This window comes from Chroicocephalus ridibundus, chromosome 4 (genome assembly GCF_963924245.1).
Source record: "Chroicocephalus ridibundus chromosome 4, bChrRid1.1, whole genome shotgun sequence".
Taxonomy (NCBI): domain Eukaryota; kingdom Metazoa; phylum Chordata; class Aves; order Charadriiformes; family Laridae; genus Chroicocephalus; species Chroicocephalus ridibundus.
This window is the reverse complement of record NC_086287.1, coordinates 74,065,365-74,091,282: the sequence shown is the minus strand read 5'-3', so window position 1 is coordinate 74,091,282 and position 25,918 is coordinate 74,065,365. Positions and strand designations below refer to the sequence as shown.

The window sequence follows — 25,918 nt, the reverse complement described above, 5'->3', positions numbered from 1 at the left end:
TGCCCCTTAATTTAATCTCATCCAGTTTGTTGAGCCGCCAGTCAGCGTGCTGTAACATTGCTGATCCAACGCCGCTGTGAAAGTTTCAATCGATACCTCTTTCTTTCGAGTGGGGAGCGTGATCCATAAGCCTCGCCGCCGCCTGCCACGGTTTCGAGATTAGCCATCAAACGGGAGCCAGGGAAATCGCAGCTCGCTGTCCCGCAGCGGCCTTCCAAGCGGGAAATCAAAGCAGCAGCTTTGGCATCTTGGAGAACACAAGACTTGGGTTCAGGGGCACAAGGATGCCCGAGTCACCCACTAAGGCCAAGGAAAAGCTGGAGCCATTCTGCTCTCTCTGACGTACATGCGCAGTTCCCCCCGACACCCAACCTGCATCTCAAATGTTAGTTTCAAAATTATTTAGTCCTCTCTTTTGCCCTTCCACACGCTGCCAGGCAGCGGCAAAGGGCAAAACTTCAACGGAGGCAACAGAAGGGCACCAAAAGCAGGCAGCTGCCGAGGGTAAGAGAGTAGGTCGGGCACCTCTCATCTGCCGCAGACAGGCTCGGCATCCCGGCCTTCAAGAGCCTGAAGAACCCTTGTTGAAACGGCTGATGGAACAGGTTCTCAGGACCTGCCTCCTTTGAACATCTCCCTGATATCAGCTGCTCGTCCTGAGGAAGCTGAGGTGCGGGTAACTCACCCCTGGGCAGTCAGCAGGGGCGACCGGTGGAGCAGCAGAGCCCCTTCTTTACTGCAGGGAAAGAACCATCCCCCAACCACCTCATAATAACGTTTCGTTTATTGAGTAGCCACAATATTTGCAGAGATCGCCATGAAGCAGGAGAGGATTTATCCCCCAATCCCATAAATTAGAGCACTGAGGCATGGGAGAGGCAGATCTGCCCAGGGCAGGGAGGGAAGGCATCACCCCCGGACGGCAGCACCAACAGATCTCTGCGGGTCAATATTGGGTACAAACACACAAAACCCATCATTATACGCCAGCACCACCCATTGGAGGTGGCCTCCTCTCCGCAGAGGTGGAAAGCAGATTTTCATTTAGGAGCCAGAGAAAGCTGCCCCGGGAATCCCCCACTCTGAGGTTACATGGGGAGGGACTCTGGAGCAGGGAGGGGAGCCATGGGACAAGGGGGAAGGAGGGTTTACACTGAAAGCGGGGAGATTGAGATGAGGTAATAGGAAGAAATTGTTTGCTGTGAGGGTGGTGAGCCCCTGGCCCAGGTTGCCCAGAGAAGCTGTGGCTGCCCCATCCCTGGAGGGGTTCAAGGCCAGGCTGGATGGGGCTTGGAGCAACCTGGGCTGCTGGGAGGTGTCCCTGCCCAGGGCAGGGGGTGGCACTGGGTGGGCTTTAAGGTCCCTTCTAACCCAAACCATTCTATATTTATCCTCCCGGGCACAGAAACTGGAGTGAAACAGCTGGAAAAGCAGCAAGAGGGAAATTCAGCCTGCCTTAACCAGCCCAAAGAAGCTCAACCCACCTAGCACAGAGAAGCACGAACCTCCTCCAAACCCTCTCTTTCCTCCTCCAATCCCCAAATACCTGCTCCAGTGGGGAGGAATGAGCCACCGCATCCAAGCCCTTCCCAGCTGCAGAATCCCTGCTCCCCCCCGCCAGGGGAGCAACCCCATCTCCTTCTGTGCAGCCTCCAGCCTGGAACAGGTTGCCCGGAGAGGTGGTGGAGGCCCCATCCCTGGCGACATCCAAGGCCACGCTTGATGAGGCTCTAAGCAACCTGATCTAGTTGAAGATGTCCCTGCTCACTGCAGGGGGGTTGGACTAGGTGGCCTTTAAAGGTCCCTTCCAACCCAGCACATTCTGTGATTCTATGAATTGCTTTTTTCCATAGCTAGTCTCCAGAGATGCTCTGCAACGCTACAATCCACCGGCTCTGTAGGTACGCAACCCTTACAAGTATATTTTTGTGCAACAGCCCAGCTGGTTTGCCCCCTAGTAGGTGTGAAACGGACCTCACCCCCTCGTCTCCAGCCTTAGTGGGAGTTTGAGGCACAGCAGATGCAGGCGCAACAGGGAAACCATAGGGAAAACCATGGAAGGGCCACAGGGCTCTCTTGATCTTCTAGAGCTCCACAAGCATGACTCTCAGAGCTACGTACCTTCCATAAAATAAAGGGAGAAGTCGTAAAAATGATCCAGACCAATTTCTGCTCAAACATCTACGCAACGTCTGTTTTACTGAGGGGTGCACCCCAGCTAAAACTGCCCCCAGAGCCAGGCCCCTCTTGCTGCATTGTGATGGAATATCTCGCTTTCCCTCTCAGACAGCGATCCAGAAACGTTGCATACAAACATCAAGTCACAGGCTGCTACGTACCAGTCATTTTTCTTGGAAAACAGCCCCACCGATACTTACCATCTCCGCCGAGAAGGATGCAGGGATGGCAGTCTGATTGGCGAGGTGGAGAGTTCGGGAAGCATCTTGTAGGACTCTGATACTGCCGAAATTTATCTTACTGGGATGCACGTAGACAACTGGTCCTTCTCCAGTGCTTACTAAATGCATTTTCTGCTCCAGGAAGCAGGTAGGAAAGATTAAAAAAAAAAAAAAAAAAAAACAGGAAAAGTTTAAAAAGATTAGAGAGCTCTAAGGGTACTCCTAGACCAAGGGATAATTACAGCTGTTTGAAGTTTCCCGTGGTGTTAGACCGAAACAGAAGGCCTGGAGCAACTGGGAGATCTCGAGTGATCCCATCTGAAAGCCAGAAGCTCCCGTTATCGAGGGATAAAGAAACCCAGTTTCCCACGCTTGATATTTCACACCTCCTCCACACTCTCAGCTCTCCTTCCTCCGCCTCGTGCCTGCTCCCACCCCTTTTCCTGCCCAGTCTTGCCCCAAACCACCCTCCCCGAACTCCGCTGCCGCCCAGCCACGCTTGGAGAATAACTTCTTTAACATTCCCTGCGAAAACCAGCACAAGTCAGAAGCGAAGCGGGCTCTTCGGAGCAGAGCTCATACAAGCTCGTTGCCTCTGATTTGTGCTTACGTGTATTCCTGGTGTTATGTGAATAACGGCCATTAATTATTAATTACATCATGTAAGCAGTATTTTTTTTTTTTTCTCCTTTTGACAGTTTGAGACCCAGAAGTTTTGTTCTTGCAGAACTATTGGGGGAGGAACGTGGATCTCTTTGCTAACCCCCCCTTCTCACATCATTAAAAACAACGAGACTTTACCCAGTCTGGCTGGATTTCGCTAGTTCTAAACACCCCAACTCTTAACACAGGAGCCGAACGCACGGAACTCCCAATGCTGACAAGATGCTGTATGATTCACTGGAGGGCACGGAGGATGCTTTAACCACCGAAGAAACCAGAACTCCACGATGTAAAAACCTTTAATGATATCTGACGGGAGGAAATGGCACTGACAGCTGTCAGAATCACTAGCCCAACTCAGCCAGAAGGAGCAGTGTCCGGAAACCCTCATCCCTTGACAGGACACTACTGCTTGCAAGAGCCAAAAAAAAAAAATTAAAAAAAAAAAATCACCTACCAAGGCTGGCACCTCAAAAATCAAGGAGCGTGATGATAGAGCTTTTATCCCTCTGGGAGAAGGGAGGCAGGGAGAGCTGCAGTTTGGGTGATGCTGCCCAAAGCTCCCGGAAAGGAGGAGCTGGAAGGGAAGAGCCGTGCCTCGCCAGCTGGCTCTGCCTCCAGCTGACAGCAGCAAAGAAGCCTTTGGAGATGAGCGGAATAACATCTGGAGGATGCCCAGGCTAGCTGCATTCAATTAGAGTGTGTGCTAACACGATATATCCTCACGGAGGAAAGGGCTCGTAAAAAAAAAACCCAACCCCTTTACCTACAGTCGTCTTAAAAGGGATAAGGAAAACCCCATTTCAGCAGCGTTAAAGGCACTACGAGGCACAGGGAAAGGAGACGGCAAATCCAGGAGATGGCCACGCATACCCACGCGCCCCCAGCGGCGCCGCTGGCTTTATCAACGGCTGTGTAACGTCACGTTTAATCATTTAGGAATGAAGAGCATCTGTCTCCGGCAGACAGCCGTGGTTGGAGCGACCGCTTACAGTGACAGCGGCCAGCTGCCACGTCCCCTGCCTGTGGCACACAAGGCTGGCCTTGCCACCGGTAACCCCCCGGGGGGTTGGCTTTTACCAGCTCCCTAACGGAGGAGGTTACATCCACCAGACTGAAGCTGGCATGCAGTCACCAGCAAACAAAATACCAGGCAAGAGACCCAGGGAGGGACCCTGCCTGACCTGGATGACAGCTCTGTGCGGTATTTCACCAAACTCCACAAAGGCTTGGTAGCAACACCAGGTGGCATCACCTGAGGCAACAAGAGCAAGCTTGTATTTTGCTTTACTGGAACACAGCGCAGCGATTCCCCCGAGGTCAGACTTGCATCATATTATCCATATGGGTGTTCAAGGCCAGGCTGGATGGGGCTTGGAGCAACCTGGGCTGCTGGGAGGTGTCCCTGCCCAGGGCAGGGGGTGGCACTGGGTGGGCTTTAAGGTCCCTTCTAACCCAAACCATTCTATATTTATCCTCCCGGGCACAGAAACTGGAGTGAAACAGCTGGAAAAGCAGCAAGAGGGAAATTCAGCCTGGCTTAACCAGCCCCAAGAAGCTCAACCCACCTAGCACAGAGAAGCACGAACCTCCTCCAAACCCTCTTTTTCCTCCTCCAATCCCCAAATACCTGCTCCAGTGGGGAGGAATGAGCCGCCGCATCCAAGCCCTTCCCAGCTGCAGCATCCCTGCTCCCCCCGCCAGGGGAGTAACCCCATCTCCTTCTGTGCAGCCTCCAGCCTGGAACAGGTTGCCCGGAGAGGTGGTGGAGGCCCCATCCCTGGAGACGTTCAAGGCCAGGCTCGATGAGGCTCTGAGCGACCTGCTCTAGTTGAAGATGTCCCTGCTGATTTGCCATCAATGCAGGATGTCTAACAAGATGGTTCGCTCTTCTGCTAACCCGGAACGCTTTGAATGAGTCAGCTCCTAACGACCTACTGATGCCACACTCCAACTATAAGGCAGACCTATCGAAAAGGCAAAGAATCTCGCCTGACAGCCAAAACCTCGCGCCTGCGCTCTTGACACACCCAGTCGGGCGCCAGCAGCAGCGGAGCATCAACGCTGCACGTTAAAAGACCGACTTCAACGGGCACAACGCAGTCGCCCCATCTCGCGCCTAGATGTTTCTTTGGGGACAGTTAGGATTCTCCAGCCGAAATGCTCGCCCTTTGGGGCAAAAAAACCTGTCATCTTCATTGCCACATTAAAAAAAAAAAAAAAAAAGATGAAGGTAAAGTTTGAAACTGTAAATTGTTGGCCCAAGGGTTAAAGCTTGACAAGAACAATAGTTAAACAAGCTAACGTTAAACAGGCAGGTTATTCTAGAGGGGAGAAACCCTCCTTTTCAAGGGAAGTGTGCCTCGTATTTATGAGGTTTTTTTCAGACTTCAGACTCCCCTGCGTTGCCCGGCCTTCCTGTTGACTGGTTTACGTGTGCATCCACAAAGGCCTGGGTCGAGACGTTCAGTGGCATCCAGGGGATTTAGCAGCATCATTTCCATTCGTTTTAATGAAAGTTTAAATCCCTGAGACTGCTTTCAAAATGTCAGCCTCCCTTTCCGTTACAGAAAGCTTAAGGTTCCCGGCAATCCTCTGACATCCACTTTTGTGCTCGGAGAGATGACAAGACATTTTAAAACAGCTGCTTCAAAAGTTAATATCATTTTAAATTAAAGTTTAATCAACTGAATTTGTGCTGGATGAAGCCAGGACACTACGTACAATGTCCTCTTGCCTACGTTTTGTCATCGTCGCTGCTGTTGTGTATGCCTGAATGCGAACAACGTCTTCGAGGAGGCTTTAGTCCCGCAACGCTTTGCCTCATGCGAGACGCGTGTGTCTCCGGCTGGGGCTTTCGGCAAAGAGATACGATGGGTTTTTTTTTCCTCAGAAGCCATGGGCCTGACTTTCGGCGTGGTTTCTCACACAGCGCTTGCTTTAGCGGGATTCAGGGATGCCTCCTGAACAGAAGCCCTAATGAAGCAGCAGCCGCTCTTCGTCTAATAACACAGCAGAGCACGAGACCCAGGGACTGTGCTGGGCTTCAGACTGGGCTTGTTGTCCCACCTCACATATCCTTAATTAAACGCTGCGTCAGACGCTTAGATTATCACCTAAGAGGATACCACCTTCCCTCTTCTTTAGGTATTAGCTGTTGCTTATGCCATGAATCCCTTCTTTCCTTCTCCACGCCAGCCACGCATTACAAGTTCTGGTTTGCCCAGGAAGATCCCTGTACACTTTTCGCCCCACCAAGATGAGTCTCTGTCCCGGGTTGAGCGACACAGGACTCATTTCTCTTCTAATGCTGGACAAAACTGCACTTTTAGAAGACTCTAGTGTACGAATTCATGAAAATATTTACTTCATAGCCAGCTAGGCTACGTGGGATTCAAGATCTTGGTCTTTTCGAGCTCACCAGGTGCAGGGACGAGGAGGAGCAAGACCCGGGCATTGCCCCAAGCTGCCAACAGGGTTATTTCATACCATGAACGGCACATTCCATAGAAATCAGGAAGTTTGCTGTGTAGTCGCACTCTCCCCTGATGGCTGCCATCCTCAGCACTCCTCGCCCCGGTGCCGCAGCCCTGAGCCCTTCCCTTCCTCCCACAGCCGCAGCGCTCGCAGGGTCCCACATTGGCTGTCCCTGCGGGGAGTGCACGGCTTCTGCTGGGGAATGGGCGGGGAATACTCCTTGTATATCTTATATTAGTATTGGGATTAATGCTGGTTCTTTAGTATTATTGTTAATTATTTAGTCTCATCCTATTAAATCTATTTATACTTCAACCCTCGGGTTTCCTTGCTTGCCCCGATTTCCCTTTCCGGGTGGGGAGGGCTAATCAGGCGAGAGAATAATTATCTAAATGACAATAAATTGTTATGGGTTTTCTCAAACCACACCAGTCGGGCAAAGGTCCCCATCCCCCAGGACTCACCAGTGGGGATCCTTCATTGCCAAACACCGCGACGTGAGCGACAGTGTCCTGCTCTCCCAGCACCTGGGCTTCCAGTACCAACGGGACCTCCACTGAGCTGTGAGGCTGGATGATCCCACACGGCACGGGGCTGGAGTACCACACAGCGGCATCCTTCTTGCATTCCTGTAAGGGACAGAAGCAAACCCAACTTGACAGTGACCTTTGAGGAAACTTTAAACTCCTTGACGTCTACCACAATGGCAATTAACGCATTATTAAAAATCCCTAGGAGAAAGGCATGAAACAAGATGCAAGACTTATGCAGGCTTAGCATCTCCAGAGGGTCCAAATGGACAAGAGGAAACGGCCTCAGGTTGCGCCGGGGCAGGTTTAGGAGGGATATCAGGAAAAATTTTTTACACTGAAAGGGTCATTAAGCATTGGAACAGGCTGCCCAGGGAATTGGTGGAGTCACCATCCCTGGAGGGATTTGATAGCCGGGCAGACGTGGTGCTTAGAGATACGGTTTAGTGATGGTTTTTGTCAGAGTTGGGTTGATGGTTGGACTCGATGATCTGAAAGGTCCCTTCCAACCTGGGCAACCCTATGATTCTATGAAAAGCTGCTGCATCCACAAACACCCAGCTCCTGTGCTGGCAGCCACCTTGCAGCAGCTTTTAATGACCCCCTAAATTCTCCTGCACAAAAACACCCCGAAGACTAGAACATAAACTGCTTCCTAAAGACTTGAAACCACTTCCTAAAGCTTATATTCGCCTAGGTTCCTGTTCTCAGAAACAGAGAATATAAACCACGCAAGGCCTTATCCAACCCCCTATCCAACCCAACCCCCTCAATAAAGCCATTGATAACAATTGAGGGCAGGAGGCAGATGCGATGCCAAACCTGAGGAAGAACCCTGTAGCAGCCTGCGAGATCGCTGTCGTTCACCAGGGTCAGCATCTGCCGATAAGGGAATTTGAGAAGGCACCGTCCAAAAATCACGACGGGGTTGAGCACTCGCAGCGGAGGAACGACGCACCTAGGCAAAGAGATATCCGAAAGGGAATTAGAGACACCAAGGGGGATGGAGACTTTGTTTACTCCCCAAAGAGCGTGAAACGGAGCACAACCCATTTGTCACTGTCAAACAGACACTTGATAGCCCTGCAGCCATAAATCGCCTTTAACTTATTTTTATTCCCTTTTACTCAACACCCTCTCGTGGAGGAGGGGCAAACCCTGAGTCTCAACGTCACAGCGGCTGCCGAGTGCCCAGGCAGAGCCCGCTGCCCTGTCCCACAGCTGTCTCTCCCATATCGTCGTCGCCCTGCCTGAAAGCTCAGCCCCTTGTCCCAGCGACGGAGGGCACAAGCCACCACCTGCCTCCCGCAGCCGGTGGACCACCCTTTCCCCATTTCTGTAGCCACCTTGGTCCTCTACCCCCCACAGGTCCAAACGCTGTTCCCGTTTGCAGTTGTTTTACAAAACCGCAGCCCAGGCGACGGCTCTGCCTGCGAGAGGGGACAGCACCAGTGACCCGCATCCTTCCCGTAATTAAACTGCCACCCACCGCAGCACAACAGGATTGAAGCTGGCTGCAGCCACAAAAACTTTCGACTTAAGTCTGAGAAAGTTAATGCTGAAAAGAAGCAGAGGGAAGCAGCGGAACCTGAGCTCACCTTCCACATCAAGGACTATTTTTCCCTTCGTAAGATCTTGCCTTCATTTGCCCCTCACCGGTCCCACCATAAGCCCCGTCCCCATTTACCTTCGTTAACCCTATTTGCCTTCGTTAACGGAAGCAGATGCCTGCTGAAGCAGGATGCTCGCTGCATCCCAAATGAATGTTGCATTTTGGTCACAACCCAGGGCAAGTCCACCACATGCAGGAAGGAGGAGAGACAGCCCTCTGGAAATCCGTTACACCCCAAGCACCAAAAACACAGGCCAATAATGAACATAATTACTGTTCCCTTTAGAAGGCGGCTCTGGGCCTTGCCACCCGAGCTGCTTTCAAAGCACCGCTCTTCTCATATGGAGCTGGGCAGAACCAGCTCACGAAGCAACACTTCCCATTTGGAGACGGAGCCAGCACACCGCGCGCAAGGCGGCGCTTGGGTGACGGATGCAGGAGGAGAGACGCTGAGCTGGGAGGAAAGCATCCGTACCTGGCTGTGAGGAGCAGCGCCGACACCTCTGTGCCAACCCCATCCACGTCCATCACCAGCGCCAGCTCGTATCTCTTCAGAGTGTTGGAACACAGGGTGACCTGGGGGAAGAGATGAGCATCCAATACTTCATCGCTCCCAAAAGCCACGGTCCATGTGCGGCGTCCTCCAGTTCTCGTTCCACAGTAAGGAAAGGGGGGATTTTGCCCTAATTCTTCTGCTGGTCCATGGATAGTGCACAGTCTCCGGGAGTAATAAAAGTCTTCTGACACTATCTGCTTTGCTAAATACACCGTGCGGTTATCAGGGCATATTGTAAGCTAAATTAAAGCACAATTAGGCTAATGCTCTACTCACTGCTGTACTAAAATTGAGGGACCAATTTTTAATCTCGACGACAACAGCGCAAATCCAGAGGAAGTCTGTTGACTTCAACAGAACGAGTTCAGCTTTACAATGGGAAGCTGAGGGCAAAACGTGGTCTAGCAGATGCTGCCAGAGCTTTTTCAGTCCCCGTTGGAGATCATGGCAGTGAATACAGCTCCCTCTGCCCAACAGGAGAGGAGAAATAAGACGGGGAAAGAAAAGCCAACTACTTTATACAATGACATCCCTCTTTTTAGCAGCCACCTTCTGTCCTCATCCTTCCTGTGCCCACTTGAAATCAAAGAAATTGCTCTAAGCAGCTCTCCAAACCACATGAACGGCTTCTGTACTTGACCACAGGGTACGTGGATCTCCAGCTCATGGTTTTGGAAACAAAACGGTGCTCCTTCAGGGAAGTCCCAGAGTAACCCAGCTAACAAAAGCCTAACACTAGCGCATCTATCTCACTCACCTTACAGTAGCAGCACTACAGGCCTCTCTTACATCGGTGAAGCTTCAGCTCCACCTCCCGAAGCACGTATGGCCGGATTCTTCCCCTACCTGGATATCCAGGAATCCCTGGGAGCGGATGGTCCCTCTGCAAGGCGTTATGGTAAATTCGGTTGGTTTGACATGACCGCGAGCCCCCTTCCTCCAGGATGGGCGAGTGTTGTCCGACATCTGAACCGAACTGGTGACACTGGGCTCTCCCAAGCCGTCCCCAGGTATGCGAAGGTTGAAGGACATGGGCACCAAGGAGGTGTTAGTGAGGCGACAGGACAAGGTGTGAGGAAAGCCTAGGAAAACAGCACAAATATGAATTTACGCACCAATTATCCCACGATTCCTGGTGCGATTATCCTGTTATGATAAAACTGCACTTGGAGTTTAGCTCTTTTTGGTCTGAATGATGGCTAATTGAGAAGCTACGTGAGGAACTAATCGTCGCTTAAGTTCCCTTTTATGCCGATCACAGAGATTGCTTCCTCGGCAATGCCCACTCTTAGCGATGCCGAACGCAAGACGAGGAGCTCTCACCTTCACCTCTCCCCAAACCAGCACCAGTTACTTCCCATTTATGAGTGTGCATCTGGATGGACCGTTTCCTCTGAAAATTCAATATGTAAAGTTTTGTGTTAACTCCCTGAACAGTTCCACAGCTCCCAATAAATAAAAGCAGCGCGCTGCCGTTGAGGAGCACCCGGAGCAAAAGAAAGGAAGGATGAAACTGGGAACTGCAGCATGATGCAGAGCACTCCAACGCCGTTTCTCTGGGCAGGATCCTTAAGGAACCTCCTGCTTTGGGGCCACCAGACTGAGCATATGACAATTTGGAGCCCGCTTGACAGGGGGTGAGCTTGATGCTTGCTTAGAAATTAGCAGGAACCGTGCCTCACCCACCTTACCTAACAAACGGGGACATCACATCCATGCCACAGACTGGCTGTGATAGTGCCCGCAAAGGCTTACATCACTTTAGCTTTGATGCGAGCTTTCCATTACGCACCAGCGATACAACCACAGCTGGTGGGGATGTTCTGCAGGGACAGGACATCAGCCCACGACCTGCCCTGGAGCGGACGTCTGGCTTGGCTGGAGAGCTCTGTGGGAAGGAGACGTCTCCCATGGCCTCTTACCAAGAGTTATTTGAGTACAGACGGGGAAGAAAACCAAGGGCAGACCAGAGCAGACGGTTCATCCTTGCCCATCCCCAGCGACCACTGCCACCCTCCAGCAGTTCCTCCAGGCAGGAGGGGCACAAAAGAGGACTAAACGCAGACTTCGCAACCCCAAACGAGACCCGAGTCTCCAGATACAGACTGCGGCATGGCTAAAAGAAGCAAAAATACAATAGCTGCCTTCAGCTGAAAAAGGCCTTATTAATGAAATCAGATTACGCAGGATGAATCTCCTGTTACATAACCACAGTCCCGCCTGCCGCCGTTCTTCTTGCTTTATTTATTCAAAAGGAAATAAAGAAGTGGCAGAGCGGCGATGCAGGGAGGAGAGGAAGCGGCCCAGGAAAGGTAATGAGTTTTCTTTAAAAGTCCACGAACAGCATGCAAACACAGAGGCATCCTGGGCACAGAATGATAATGGCCCTTCAATCAATCCACAATTGATTTCACATTTAAACTTTAGATCATCTCAGTAAAAAGCCTTTTGTGAGAGGGAGATGGAGAACCAGAATCTGCATTTCAATGGAGATGCTCTGGATGCTCACCAGCGGCTCCGGCAGCAGAGCTGGGCTTTCTGCAGGGAAGGAGAAGGAGCGCACGTCTCCCAGGACACAGAGCTATTGCTTGGGCATATTACCTGGGAGGTGATAATGAGTTGCCCTCCTTAACATCTCACACTAAAGGTCAGGTGGGTAAACAGTGTCCTTACCTCACAACAGGAACATTTACTCACAGCAGCTACAGGCTCAGATGTGGCTTAAACTCTTCTCCTGCAGTCCCATGCCCTGGGTCCTTGTGGGACAAGGACTTTCACAGTCATTCTGCTGCCCAGGATCAGGAGGTTGGGACTGAGCAGACTATGAGGGACACCAGAAAATACTGACTTTCTATCCCTTTGGTCCTATTTCATCTCACAATGGCACAACACTGCCTAAGTGACCAGCAGCCCTGATTTTAACACCCCGAAGGACGCTACGGAGGAACACCAGTGATAGATGTTCTTATGGTCAAGTGCTCCGTTTTGGTAAGGCACAGACCTCTCAACTTGTGGTCCAAGCCCAGGGCACACTCACAGAATCACAGAACAGTAGGGGTTGGGAGGGACCTCTGGAGATCATCCAGTCCAACCCCCTGCCAGAGCAGGGTCACCCACAGCAGGTGGCACAGGAACGCGTCCAGGCGGGTTTAGAATGTCTCCAGAGACAGAGACTCCACCACCTCTCTGGGCAGCCTGTGCCAGGGCTCTGCCACCCTCAAAGTCAAGAAGTTCCTCCTCGTGTTTAGGTGGAACTTCCTATGGTCAACTTTGTGCCCGTTCCCCCTTGTCCTGTCGCTGGGCACCACTGAGAAGAGCCTGGCCCCATCCTCCTGACACCCACCCTTTAAGTGTTTGTAAGTGTTGATAAGGTCCCCCCTCAGTCGTCTTTTTTCCAGACTGAAGAGACCCAGATCCCTCAGCCTTTCTTCATCAGAGAGGTGTTCCAGTCCCCAAATCATCTTTGTAGCCCCACTCACCAAAGGAGACATCGCCGAAGTGGAGGGAAGGTACGCTGAAGTGAAAGGTGGGTCCGATGACGCAGCCCCTGTGAGGACAAAGACATTGGCTTGGTTAAAGAGAATTGTGAAGCATTCAGCTTTCATTCCTGCTCGGATGGATAAAAGCTGGTCTCAGAACCATGGTGGGTTTCAAATCAAGCCGTCAACCTGGTGCTCAGCATGGCCTCCATGTGGACAGGAGGCAGCCAACGCAAAGCGCTCTGCAGCTGATAGCTACTGATGCGGCTTAGTGCACCATGACAGTCAGGGGACCAAGGGTACGTCCCTAAGTTGCTGCTGGCCCAATGAAGGACCCTGATGGCTCTATGCCTCAGTTTCCCCATCTGAGGTGTCCACACAAAAGTGGACTCCTTTTAATTAGCTTTCCCAGCTGCAGGTTCCCTGCTTTGGTATTTCTTAGCTGGAACTGGTATTTCCACGGAATAGACGAACATCTTTTCTTCAGAAGATCTTGATCCACGCAATCGCTAGGCATGTAGGATTTTGAGGGATGAATCCAGGGGAGCCCCAAACATCCATTGAGAAGAGCAGCAACAGTTCTATGCAGTGGACAACTGAAATCTTGGAGGAAAGTATTGGCTTGTCACCAGTGCACTAGATGACACATCCGAGAGCAACACATCTTATACTACCAAACATGCGTGTCTTGAAAACACCACACCTCCTCGCCCCTCCTTAAAGTCATCAGCCAGGCTCCAAACTCCTAAACTCACCATCATTCACTGAAATTAATGCTCGGAGCTGCAAAACATTCACTAATCTATTTCATGGTTGATGTCAATCAATGCCAGCTCTGCCTCTTAATTAAAAATCACAGACCACAGGGAGTCATGTCTTCTAGCTTTATTCTGTTCATGTTCTGCATGTGAACAGAGCCCAGCATCCCACAGGAGGCACCCACGTTCATCCGTGATGTCCCATTTCCAGCATCCCTTTACTAAACACCAAAGAAACAAGCATTCAGGACATTTTAAGGTTCGTTTCCAACTAAAGAATAATCATCTATGGTTTGGGCAGCTTCTGATTGCCTAGTCAAAAAGCACTCAGAAAAAAATCTGACTTTCAGGAGTTTCAATGCAATGCTAGTTCTTGATTCTTGGGGCTTAACCAGTTCCTGAGAATAAGTCAGACAGCAAATCCCTGCTGCTGATGAAGTTTCCTCTCCAAGGACCTCACATAATCCTCCCAAGCCCTTAACAGCTTACTTTGGAGGGAGCAAAGAGAGAAGACATCTCTTTCCGCCACAGCACTTGCCAGGAGACGATGGAAAACTACCTCCAGACCAACCACGAGCGGGGATCACTCTGGGAAAGTGCCAAGGATGAGCCTTGCCAGGCAAGCAAGGAAACGACTGCCGTTTCTGCTGAGGGCAGACTATCTGTGGTCAAGGAAGTTCAACATGAACAGCTGCCCAGAAGGCCCAGGCAAGGGGCCAACCCAGAGCTCTGTGCACCGCAGCTGATAACAGGCCAGCCTGCAAGAAAATTGGGGGGAAAGGCAGTGTTTTTGCCAACAACCGTGTTTTACAGCAGCATTAAATAATGCACTTGTGAAGGGAGATCAGCGTCTTCAGAGCAGGAAGGATAACACAAAGTGGGAGAGGAATTTGCACTCTCATCTCTGTTCCTTCCTTTGCAGCCTAGTGTCCCACCAGCCAACTTGCCTCCATCAAAAAGAACTGGGAGTTTTTCCTCCATGGAGGAATAAATCCACTGCACAAAACTTCCCAAAAAGGTAGACAGGGAGGCTCAGCTGGACCTAGTGGATGGACATCTCAAAGGAGTTTGAAAACAAACAGCTTGAGTTGTAGGACTGGAGAATGAGACATAAGAAGGACACGGAGCTTTTGGAGCAGGGCCAGAGGAGGCCCCGGAGATGCTGGGAGGGCTGGAGCCCCTCTGCTGGGAGGACAGGCTGAGAGAGCTGGGGGGGGTTCAGCCTGGAGAAGAGAAGGCTCCGGGGAGACCTTCCAGCCTCTGCCAGGCCCTAAAGGGGCTCCAGGAAAGCTGGGGAGGGACTCTGGAGCAGGGAGGGGAGCCATGGGATGAGGGGGAAGGGGTTTAAACTGGAAGAGGGGAGATTTAGGTGAGATCTAAGGCAGGAATTGTTTGCTGTGAGGGTGGTGAGCCCCTGGCCCAGGTTGCCCAGAGAAGCTGTGGCTGCCCCATCCCTGGAGGGGTTCAAGGCCAGGCTGGACGGGGCTTGGAGCAACGTGGTGTGGTGGGAGGTGTCCCTGCCCAGGGCAGGGGGTGGCACTGGGTGGGCTTTAAGGTCCCTTCCAACCCAAACCATTCCATGATTCTATAAGGGCTGGATAGGGATCCCTGAAACAAAGGCAAGACAGAAATCAAGGAGGCTGATGACATCTCCGAGAAGAATGGACTGCAATGGGAATTAAAGCCAAGGGACAGTTGTAGGGGAGCAGACGGGGACGCTGGGGGACCACCAGATGGGCTGCATAGGAGCCACCATCCAGGAAGAGTGGAGTAAAATGACGAGGAGGAAATAAAAGAAAAGAACTTCAAACCTCTTCCCCTGAGACACAAGGTCTGCATTGAGCTCAGGGCCCTGCTGTCGGAACAGGGCAGAGGGAGGCCACAGAGAAGGGGAGGACGTGCGGGGCACCAGGAGACAGGGCATCGGTGGGGAAACCGAGACCACTTCATTTGGTTGTGGGGAAGCCAAAAGACAACTCACTGTCCCGCTGACAGCTCTTTCCTTCCTCAGGAGCAAGGCCATCCAAGAAAAAAAAACAAACTGTATTTCACCTGTGATAAGTGCATCTTTACAAGCAAAACCTGCCCTTGCTCAAGGGGAAAGCTGCTTATGCAAGAAAATCCCGTGACCAATTTAGGGGAGGGACAGAAGAGAATAAATTATTTGATTGTGAAATGTTCCCTCTTGATTTCCCAAAAAAGCAGCACTTCCCTTCCAAACACAAAGCCCACATAATTGTTTCTCTCCCGCGGTCAGACCTACTCACCACTCTCTTTTGTGAGGTAATAACCCTGTTGTTCTTTTTTATCCCGTTGCCCCTACCTTATTGGTAAAATCGACTGTAGATCCCTTTCATTTCTTCACTCCCTTCATCTACTGCCTCCCCAACAGCAGCAGCGAGCCCCAAAGCTCCAGGGCTTTCCTGCCGACACCACAATATCCCACCAGCCCCACGGTTGAGACCAGTTGGGACAAGTTTGGATGCTGCTGTGGTCCTGAGAAGTCTGGTTTGCTGCTTCTCCTGTCATCAGCCTTTTTTTCTTTTTTTTTTTTTCCCTCCCTCCTCCCCTTTGCTCAGTGAGAATTATCTTTTGCAACGGCACCAGCCCACGGGATGATGCCCAAGTCCTTGTGACAGCACTTGCTGCAGAGCTCCCTGTCTCCCGCACCAGCGCTTTTCTGGTTGCAGAGAGGAGGTAGCGTAGCCCTGGCTGCACAAGAGCCGGGAGGACAGCTTGTCCCAACGCGTTAGGGTGAGAGATGATGCCGAGGCTGCTGCTACCCCATTTTGTATGGATTACTAACGGAGGATTTTAAAAACACGCCTTCTGGCTACAGAATCACCCAGGCTGGCCCGTTGTTCAACCATCCCCAAAGCCCTTTTAGCCTTGCTTCGTGCTCAGGTGGGACATCCCAGACCACCTACTGATCCCATCACATCCTGCCGTGGCCCAGGGGGGAACGAGCTACCTGTGGGAAGGAGTCACTCCAGCTCCTGGGTACTCAGACTGGCTGCAGGCATCTCCACACCTTTCCTGGGCAGCCGCCAGTCAAACTTTTTCCCCGCGTGGGTTGTCACTTAAAGCCCTGGGGGTCCCCACACAGAGATCTCAAAGGGTCACAAAAGGAATCCGCTGCTGCCAAATTCTGCGCAAACAGTGTCCCGGAAACTCACAGAGCCACCCTGGCTCCACTGTGAAGGCAAAACGTGCTTCCCAGAGGGACCCATGGCTTTCAGAGTTAAACTGGGTACTGTGGGCGTAGGAGGCACGGACATCTGCCCTCACAGACAACTATACGGCACCATTTGCTGTTGCAATTTCAAGGTTCAAACCAGAGTCAAGGTTAAAAAGCCTTGTCTCAGTCTCAGCTCCGATCCTAGCATCCCCACACTAAGACCTTCAACAACACCTTTTTTTTTTTATCTTCCCCCTCCTCTCCTTCACCATAAAACGTGGTAGAGGCAGGAGAAGATCACCCAGAGATTACCCACGGACGTGCCCACCGACCTCCTATAACCCTCCTCACCTGATAGTCAAGGTCACAGGCTCGGGGGCTCCATTGACATTGAACCGGAATTCTTCCATGAACTTGCCCAGGATGGTGGAACTGAAGGAGATCTGGATGGCTTGGAGCTCATCTGGCAAAATGACACCCTCCTCGGGGAGAAAGGTGAAGCAGGAGCCCAGAGCCGTAGCTGGAGGGACCAAGTTGAAGAGAGCATTGATGGCTCCTTTGTTAAACAGGATCGCCTGCAGCAGCAAGAAAGCAACATGGAAATACATAAGGAATCTTCCTTTCTGATAGGAGGCTGATTTGTTTTCTAATTAAACAATGAACATCTGCAAAAGGCAGAAGATGTTGCGTGCTGCTGCTTGGCAGAAGCCAAAGAAAACGCAACGGGACAAGTTCCACCTTTGGATTTTTTCATGCAAAACGGTGAATATAAACTTCATATAAACTTCATATAAACTTCATATAAACTTCATATAAACTTCATATAAACTTCATATAAACTTCATATAAACTTCATATAAACTTCATATAAACTTCATATAAACTTCATATAAACTTCATATAAACTTCATATAAACTTCATATAAACTTCATATAAACGTTTATTCCGCGGACACAGAGCGGTCCACCTCGACTTGCAGCGTAGAGGACCTGCTCACCATCACCCAGTTGATTCAGACCTGTCCCTAAAAGCAAGGAAGGCCAGTTGAGGAGGAGGAGGAGGAGGAGGAATTACTAGTGAATTCGTTACTAGTGAATCATCAACAACTGCTTCTGCTCCAGCTGAGTCCCATCCTGCCAAGGGCAGAAGACCTTCAGCTTCCATTGCAGCCAACGAGTTCATTGCATGTAGGAGACACCTCAGGAACCAGCTTCAGTGGCATTCCCCAACTCTGCTACAGTATGTAATTTGGGTTTCTTTTCTTTATTCTTTAACGTTTTTAGTTTCTTAGTCTTTGCTCAAACAGGCAAATTGCACTTTGGGATCCTGCGCTGAGCTGACGTTTCCCTCCAGCTGCTTAGGACAGCACCAACAGCATCATCTACTTATTCACATTTTCTCAAGTAATGAAAACAATATATTGATAGAGAGAATCAATAAAGTATCAGCATTAAAAATGCACAAAGCGCACAATATTTTGGTAGGAAAACACCTTAATGTGTCCTTCCCTGCCAGAGTCAAGCTTTTGAAAGCGTCTGGCATGATGTATTGTCTCATTTTCCACCTCTTTCGGTCGTTCTATCTTGGGGTTTTTTTTGGTTTTGGTTTTGTTTTTTTTTTTGTTTTGTTTTGTTTTTTCTTTTTTGCAGAAGACTTGACACCATTGAAAGGGGAGGCAGATATATAGGAAGTTCCTTTGCTTCATTTCCAGAAATGCTTTGCTCTTGGTGGAGCTGGAGCCTGAAGAGCGGCGAGGGACCAGTGGGGGCAAGGGGAAGCCCTCCCCTGTGTCTTTGGCAGGGATAGGGCTGAGCCAGGAGCCTGGACGCCTTTCCTCTGACTCCCAGAATGGCAGGATGCACTTCACCGAAAACTGTTTGCAATGGACTTGAGGTCAAACGCAGTGAGTTTATTCCAGCTGCCTTTTAAGAGCCAGAGTACAAAGGTGCGTTGCATCCAAGGGCTGAAACAAAAGCCTCTGAATCCTTATCTTTTTGACCCAATGCTGCTTGCGCCTGTCAAGGGTTGGGGTTTTTTTACGTGAAGCCTCCCAGCTGATCTCAAAGGGAGACTGCCAAAAAGCAGGGATTAGGGCTTCACGAGCAACATACAGACCTTTCAGACCCCATCAAACATATCTGGATTCCACGAACATCCCCCCCCCTCCCCGATTTGACTATTATGTCAAATATTGCCTGCTCCCAACTGCCTGAGTTCACCAGAAATCCCACGGGGAGCCATCAGGATCCACCCCCGACCCCCTGCTGCTCACCTCATAGCTGTGGGCCGATCCAATAAAAACCTTCCCGATGTCCAGCTGGTCAAAGCTGAAGCGGAGCCGGGGCCCTATGCCTTCCCCTTTGATGCGCAGGGGCAGCCTGGTCTCACGGCCTGGGGAGAGATTTCCATTTCAGTACAGTAATTCCCTCCGTTATCCTGGATTTTTCAGGCTGCCTCAAGGCTAGTCCCTGACTCCAGGCTGGATGGGATCAGTTCTAGATGCTCCAGGAGAAGATACGGGATGCTTGTTTACCTTCAGGGGATAAGCCTTGGGGCTGGTTTCTAATTTCTAACCAAGCCCTTGGGCTGGCTTCTCATTTAGTGATGAATTTGCACCCCGAAAAAGTGATTCTAAGTTTAAAAACATAAACTCTGAATTTCTTCCCCTGTTCTTAGATGAGCTTTGAAAACCCTTCAGTGAAGGCGCAAAGCTCGTGAAACAGAACTGAAGATAAAAATATGCTGTCTATACTGACGCGATGGGAGATGACAGCACGGAAGGTGAGAAGCCCAAGCAAGGTGAAGGGCTCTGCTAACAGCGATACACACATCCGAGGGCTGCTCAGAGCCCAGAATCACAGAATGGTTCAGGTTGGAAGGGACCTTAAAGCCCACCCAGTGCCACCCCCTGCCCTGGGCAGGGACACCTCCCACCACACCACGTTGCTCCAAGCCCCGTCCAGCCTGGCCTTGAACACCTCCAGGGACGGGGCAGCCACAGCTTCACAGGATGACTTTGCCTATGTTTGATGAAGACGCCTCTCCAGCCGTGTCTATCCTTTGCTCCAAGCCATGGCTGCTCTTCTGCATCTATCTCAATGCTCGACATCTCAGCCACCCGCTCTGCCCAACCTACGGCTGGGTGACCGAGGGCTCACCTCCTGCAGCAGCACCTAAATAACGCAGGGCTTTATGTCTCCAGAGAGGAGAAGCACTCACCTATTCCCACCGGGATACCAAGAGGCTTCGTAAAGACACCTTACCTGAAGCTGAGCAGTCACGGAAAACCAGCCTCCTCCCTGCTGAGATCAGAGAAGCCATAAACACACCGCTAATACGCACGCACCTTGCTGCAAAGGTAACCGAGACCACAAGGCTTCGAGCTAAACTCCAAGATGCTAATTTCCTTCCGTCAGGCGACATAGCGCAGGATCTTTCAGTCTGAAGGCTGTTTCACACCACTGGAGCAGCCCGAAGGGCCCAAATCCCAGCTCAAATTTCAGCTTGGGTCTCCCTGCCATCCCACCCTACTCCGCATGGGAAGTGAGGAGCACAAGGAGAGAGCCCCAGAAGCTGTATATAACCTTCAACGCAGCTTTGGCGCAAAAATATTCCTCTGTCCTTCGAGCTCCTTTGATTAAAGGTTAGAGATTGAAGGTGGTTTTTTTGTTTTTTTTTTTTTTTTTTTTTTTTTTTTTTTTTTTTTTTTTTTTTTAAACAAAGCCTGCTGCAGAGTTATTCCAGAATGTCCAAAATGGCTTCTTGTGGCAAAGAGCAGCCCAGGTGTGACATAGCGACTAGATCACAACTTGAAAAATAAAACAAAACTCCCCTGGAACAGCCTTTTCAATGAGCGTTGGGTCTTGCAACCATGGGATGAGGATGTTTGACAGTGGCCAAAGCCAGAAAGGAAGAGCTAGGGAGCTTTTGTCCAATTCAACATTATTTAGGTGGATCCAGCCAAAGCCCAGCCGATAGAGATGAGAGCGATGCGCCACGGCTCAGGCGTTAATTGGAGGGCTGTGTATTTCTATTTCACAGATATTACAGAGGAGGCAATACGGGTGCTCACTGCCAAAAGATTTCTCCATCCTGCATCACGTGTGGCTTAATTTCCCTTAAAATCCCTAGGTCTAAACCACCAAAGCTCTTCGGAAATGGCAAAGGTTTCCAAGCGACAAGCTTTTGTCCATCATCACGCTGAGACATGTCCCATGGCCACTGATGCGTGTCCCACGATTGAAAAAATCAGTGAGAGTTCTTCCCCTTCTGCAGTAGGTCCTCGACCTCTCCTGAAGTTCCGTAGAAACCATCCTTTCTCCTACCCCTATGTTGATCCTGGGACTTTAGGAAATCCCAGAAGTTTTGCTTTGCCTCCTTCCAGGTGAACCTCAGAGAGCACTTTTCCCAAAGGAGGAGGAGCAGAGTGAACTACAGGATTGCCAAGAGGGAAACAAAAACAAGAGAGCACGTCCTCCTCTTCACTAGGAGCTGGGGCTTTGAGGAACATCCAAGCCTTTGCCCAAGGCCCCATGATGGCTCCCACCATAACGTGTCCCAGAGCACACGGACCAATGGCATGGAGTCCTCCATCCCAAATCCACACCCGGTACCGTGGAGCAAGGATTTGGATCTCAGTAGGAACAACGCCTTGGCACATCACGTAGGGTGCACAATTTGGTGTTGCTGCCTTGCTTTCAGATAAAGAGGGGTGTAGGTGGCCCGACAGCACAGGACTTTGTTTCTGACACTCGGTTTCTTGTTCACAGAATGTCCCCACGTTTTGTGACTGTCTTTGAACGCGATTCTCACCTGACCACGTCAACAAATAGTTTTACACGCTGCAGGACACTTCTGTCACAAGGCAAGGGAGTGACCATCATTTGGGATTTTGCTTCTCCCTGGCAAGAGTGGCTTAGAAAGGGGTTTTGCAAGGTGTAACCCTTTTGCAAGGTGTCCCCTGTGCGGACAAACCTAAAAACTGAATTTCAGGTGTCTCTGCCCCGCCACCGCGCGCTTCCTTCCAGCACTCGAGAGCCACAGCTTTATTTGCGTGAATAACTAAGGAAGTTAATTTTGAGCTTAAATATTTGCCAAGAGCAAATTTCAACCCCTTTCTTAACCGCCGGCTTTGCCAGCGGCAGAGTGCTGATGGGTTCCGTGTATCACCCAATCCAGAAGCACCTGCTCAGCGATCCGTGGGGGCCAGCAAAGCCCCTTTCCAGCAGGTTGTGAGATCCAGCTGCGCAATTCCCAGTGCTGCGCTGGGGCAAAGCTCCCAAATATTCCTGGCACGGGGCACACGCCGGCTGCCAGTCACCCTCCGAAGGGATTTGCGGCTGGCTTGCAAAGGCATGTGGAATGCAGTCACGCTTCTGAGAGGAATCAAGAAGCAAAACTAATTGGGCCCCTAGTTAAAGATCGGTGCTTTTGCTAAACTCGTTTTGCCCCCAGGGAGCTTGGCGTTTCCATCCTGGCAATACAGTGGATCAGCTCTGTTTTGTAAGGGCTGGGGGAGTAGGCGCATCATTTAAATGACCTGCTTGAGGTCCTCTTCCAAGGAGCCGGTGGAAGAGTTACAGCTCTCCCAAGGGCCCATCGGGGTCTTTCACAAACAGGCTCCTCTTTCCAAACACAGCTCACTCGCCCAGCTCCGCTTCCTGCAGGCAAGCCTTGAGCCGGTCTGGGAGCCGCAAGTAGTTTTCTTATTTCTCTGCAATGAAGAAAAGCTCTCCCGACGCAACCCCTGGAGACCTCTGCAGCAAAGTGATGGACGCCCCCATCACCAGAGCACGAATCCCAGAGCCCGGCGCCGAGTGAGGAATCCCTCGGGAGCGACTTTTTAAAAATCAATCCCTTTCCTTCCACAGCTCTAACAACTGCAGCTGGTGGGCAGGAAGACAGTTTGTTAACACAAGCCCTGTGTAATTACCGTAGGTGGCATTTGCCAAGTAAACCCTGAGCAATTACTGTATAAATAAAAAGCTGTTTCATGACATTTGTATCCGTCAGCCTGCAGTGGTAGGGGAAGCAAGAAAGCAGCTGGGTTCGTGATTCCAGCACCCTCCGGAACGGGAGCCTGGCTGCTGGAAGACCACGGACCTTGCACCTCATCCTTTTAGATGGGGAAAAACCATCAAGTTCCTTGGGTGGAAATCCAACAGCAATCTCCCACTCTCAAAAAACCCCTTAAGCAGCATCATGCAGAGGAAGGACAAGGTAACCCGAACCACGCAGCTCGCTGCAAGCATTCCCTGCCCCATGCTAGCACAGCAAAGGCCTCACCTCTGTAAGGGCAAAGACAGCATAACTTGGGTGAGTCAACGATAACCGCTCCCAAAAAAGACTCGACAGCGCTTCTGTAAGACAGGAGGAGCATAAAGCTTATCCAGCGGGCTGCTCAGACTCCGGTTTCCAGGGAGGGAGTTCGCCCTGCTGAGGACAGCCAGCCCTGTGCAACACTACCTGTGTACGCACCACGGACTCGCAGTCACAAGGTGACAATTCCCACACAGGGAGAGAGGCACTTGCCGGCCAGAGGTGGTCCTTTTGTCCAGCAGCGCTCAGCCACCCCAGGGCTGGCAGCAGCTGGGTAATGGGAGGTGATCCAGGGTCTGGGAGCACATTTGTAACTCAGCTCCTACTGCCTCAGACCGTGCAACAGTATAATAAAGACCCACCTTGGAGGTAAACTGAAGTTCAACCAGGCCAAGTGCAAGGTGCTGCACCTGGGTCATGGCAATCCCAGGCACAAATACAGGTTGGGCGGAGAATGGCTGGAGAACAGGCTTGGGGAGTACTTGGGGTGGACGAGAAGCTCAACGTGAGCCGGCAATGCGCACTTGCAGCCCAGAAAGCCAACCACAGTCTGGGCTGCATCAAAAGCAGCGTGGGCAGCAGGGCGAGGGAGGGGATTCTGCCCCTCTGCTCCGCTCTGTGAGACCCCACCTGGAGTACTGCGTCCAGCTCTGGAGCCCTCAGCACAAGAAGGACACGAAGCTGTTGGAGCAGGGCCAGAGGAGGCCCCGGAGACGCTGGGAGGGCTGGAGCCCCTCTGCTGGGAGGACAGGCTGAGAGAGCTGGGGGGGTTCAGCCTGGAGAAGAGAAGGCTCCGGGGAGACCTTCCAGCCCCTGCCAGGCCCTAAAGGGGGCCTACAGGAAGGATAGGGAGGGACTCTGGATCAGGGAGTGTAATGATAGGACACGGGGTAACGGCCTCAAACTGGAAGATGGGAGATTTAGGTGAGATCTGAGGCAGAAATTGTTTGCTGTGAGGGTGGTGAGCCCCTGGCCCAGGTTGCCCAGAGAAGCTGTGGCTGCCCCATCCCTGGAGGGGTTCAAGGCCAGGCTGGACGGGGCTTGGAGCAACGTGGTCTGGTGGGAGGTTTCCCTGCCCAGGGCAGGGGGTGGCACTGGGTGGGCTTTAAGGTCCCTTCCAACCCAAACCATTCTGTGACGCTGTGTAAATGGTCTATAAGGGCTTAGGGGTCATCCACTGAAGCTCTTCTGCTGTGTGGTTCTTTGACCTTTACAGACACCTCACAGCAGAGAAAATGCTGGCCAACCCATGGCATGAAAACGTATCCCTTCGCTGCCTCTATTGTTGTGGGATCAGTGATCCAAGCTTGTAGCCAGGCATCCCAAAGGCTGGCCTTGGACAGGAGACCACCTGGAAGCCAGAGGGACAGTGGGCATGTGCCAGCACTGCCTTGCTGACCATCAACCCATCCAAGCACCCCCAGGAGAACCGAGGGGACTGGAAGACCATTTGCCTTCCCTGTGGGTAACAGGAGCAGGAGAGAGGAGCTGTACCTGAGATGTCGCAGTAGACCGTTTGTTGATAGATTCTGGCTTCTCGGGGTTTAAAGATCACATTAATTTCAGCCGAAGAATTGGGCCAGACATCTCCCTCCTAAAACAGAAGGAGACAGCAAACCATTTATCTTCCAACGTTACATTTCTTCTTTTCAACCACAGCCCTGCAGCCTATATTTAGAGCATCAATGAAGAGCAGGGAGCAAGCAACACTTATCAACAAAATCTATAAGGGTTTAGAAGCAGCTGCAAAAAAACCTTTTTAAGGCCCTTACCTTTACTGGCACCCAGTACAGGCTTTTTGTTAAACGGTGGCTTTGTTATACCCCTAAAACTGGCTCACACTCCAGTGAATCAAGCAGGATTTCTTCCGAGGTACCAGTCAGTCTAAGGAAAAGTCCCTCTCTCCTCCAAACCTTCCTGCATTTCCCTCTATCACTATGGCTACGGGAATGCTTTTACTCAGATCGGAGGAGATTTAGCAAACGAAACAGATTTTTCCATTCTCAGTTACGGAAGCGCTGCCTCTCACACCCTTCACCCGTAACGCGTACGATGCATCTAACGTGCTGCGGTGAGCTGGGGTGCTCAGCACCGAGCAGAACGAGCCTCCTGCCCGGGGATGGATGAAGAACAGAGTCCTCCCCCACCGGTGGCTGCTCCTGCTCGGTGCCACGAGCAGCCAGCCGGCACGGAGGTGACAGGAGAGCTGGGAACGAAGCTGAGAGTCAGATGCATCCTTTTTCTCTCCGCGAGGTGCACACGCTCCTGTTTCCCTGAGCACAGGCTCTAACAACAAGAGATGGGGTTTGCCTACAGCTCCATGCCTCTTAAAACCAAAAAAAAAAAAATCTCAACCAAAAATAGCTCTTTTCCTCATCATGTTCAGAGGTTTAAGCTTGGGCCGTGCTACCAGCGCTTCTGCAACTGTCTGCTGCTTCCTCGGGGTCTTCTCTCCCACAGAGTCCCGGCACTCCGTCCCAGGGAGCCTTGTCACACATTTTCGGAGCCAGCCCTGGTTTGTAAAGGGTTTCACTCGCTTCTTGCCACTGGTTCAAACAAAGGCACCGCTCACATCCCCTCAACCCCTAGCACTGCGAATGTCTCTTCGTGCATTTGTTGACATAAACACACGCACCTCTGACAACTGTAATGATGCTCGACCAGGAATGAAAAATTTAGCTTCCAGAAGGAGGCAAAAAAGAAGGGAGTGATTTTTCTATCAACAAAGCGAGGTTTTGATTCTGCTTGCTGCTGGGTATCCTCGGTACTTTGTCCAGAAGAGTCTTGAACTGACTGGAGCCTCCGGCACTCCTGCAGCATAAATATTAAATAACTATAATGCTCCCCATCGACTCAGCCCTTACAGCTCAAAGGACAGTCCCCGCAAAATTCAAGGGGCTATGACACGGGGAGTTATCGGGCCGCAGCTGCAAACAAGTCCCTAACG

At 51.2% G+C, this 25,918-nt stretch overlaps 1 protein-coding gene across 1 annotated transcript in view; it reads right to left on the bottom strand.

Annotated features, from left to right (window-relative positions):
* HYDIN (HYDIN axonemal central pair apparatus protein) overlaps positions 1-25,918 on the bottom strand; it is a 165,451-nt gene that overhangs the window by 86,292 nt on the left and 53,241 nt on the right. The window contains exons 9-17 of the mRNA XM_063334137.1: positions 24,466-24,565; positions 18,926-19,044; positions 17,004-17,227; positions 12,717-12,784; positions 10,084-10,319; positions 9,157-9,257; positions 7,892-8,027; positions 7,004-7,168; positions 2,379-2,531 (exon numbers count right to left, since the gene is read on the bottom strand). Coding sequence (XP_063190207.1) covers positions 2,379-2,531; positions 7,004-7,168; positions 7,892-8,027; positions 9,157-9,257; positions 10,084-10,319; positions 12,717-12,784; positions 17,004-17,227; positions 18,926-19,044; positions 24,466-24,565 — 1,302 coding nt within the window. The remainder of the gene's footprint in view (positions 1-2,378; positions 2,532-7,003; positions 7,169-7,891; positions 8,028-9,156; positions 9,258-10,083; positions 10,320-12,716; positions 12,785-17,003; positions 17,228-18,925; positions 19,045-24,465; positions 24,566-25,918) is intronic.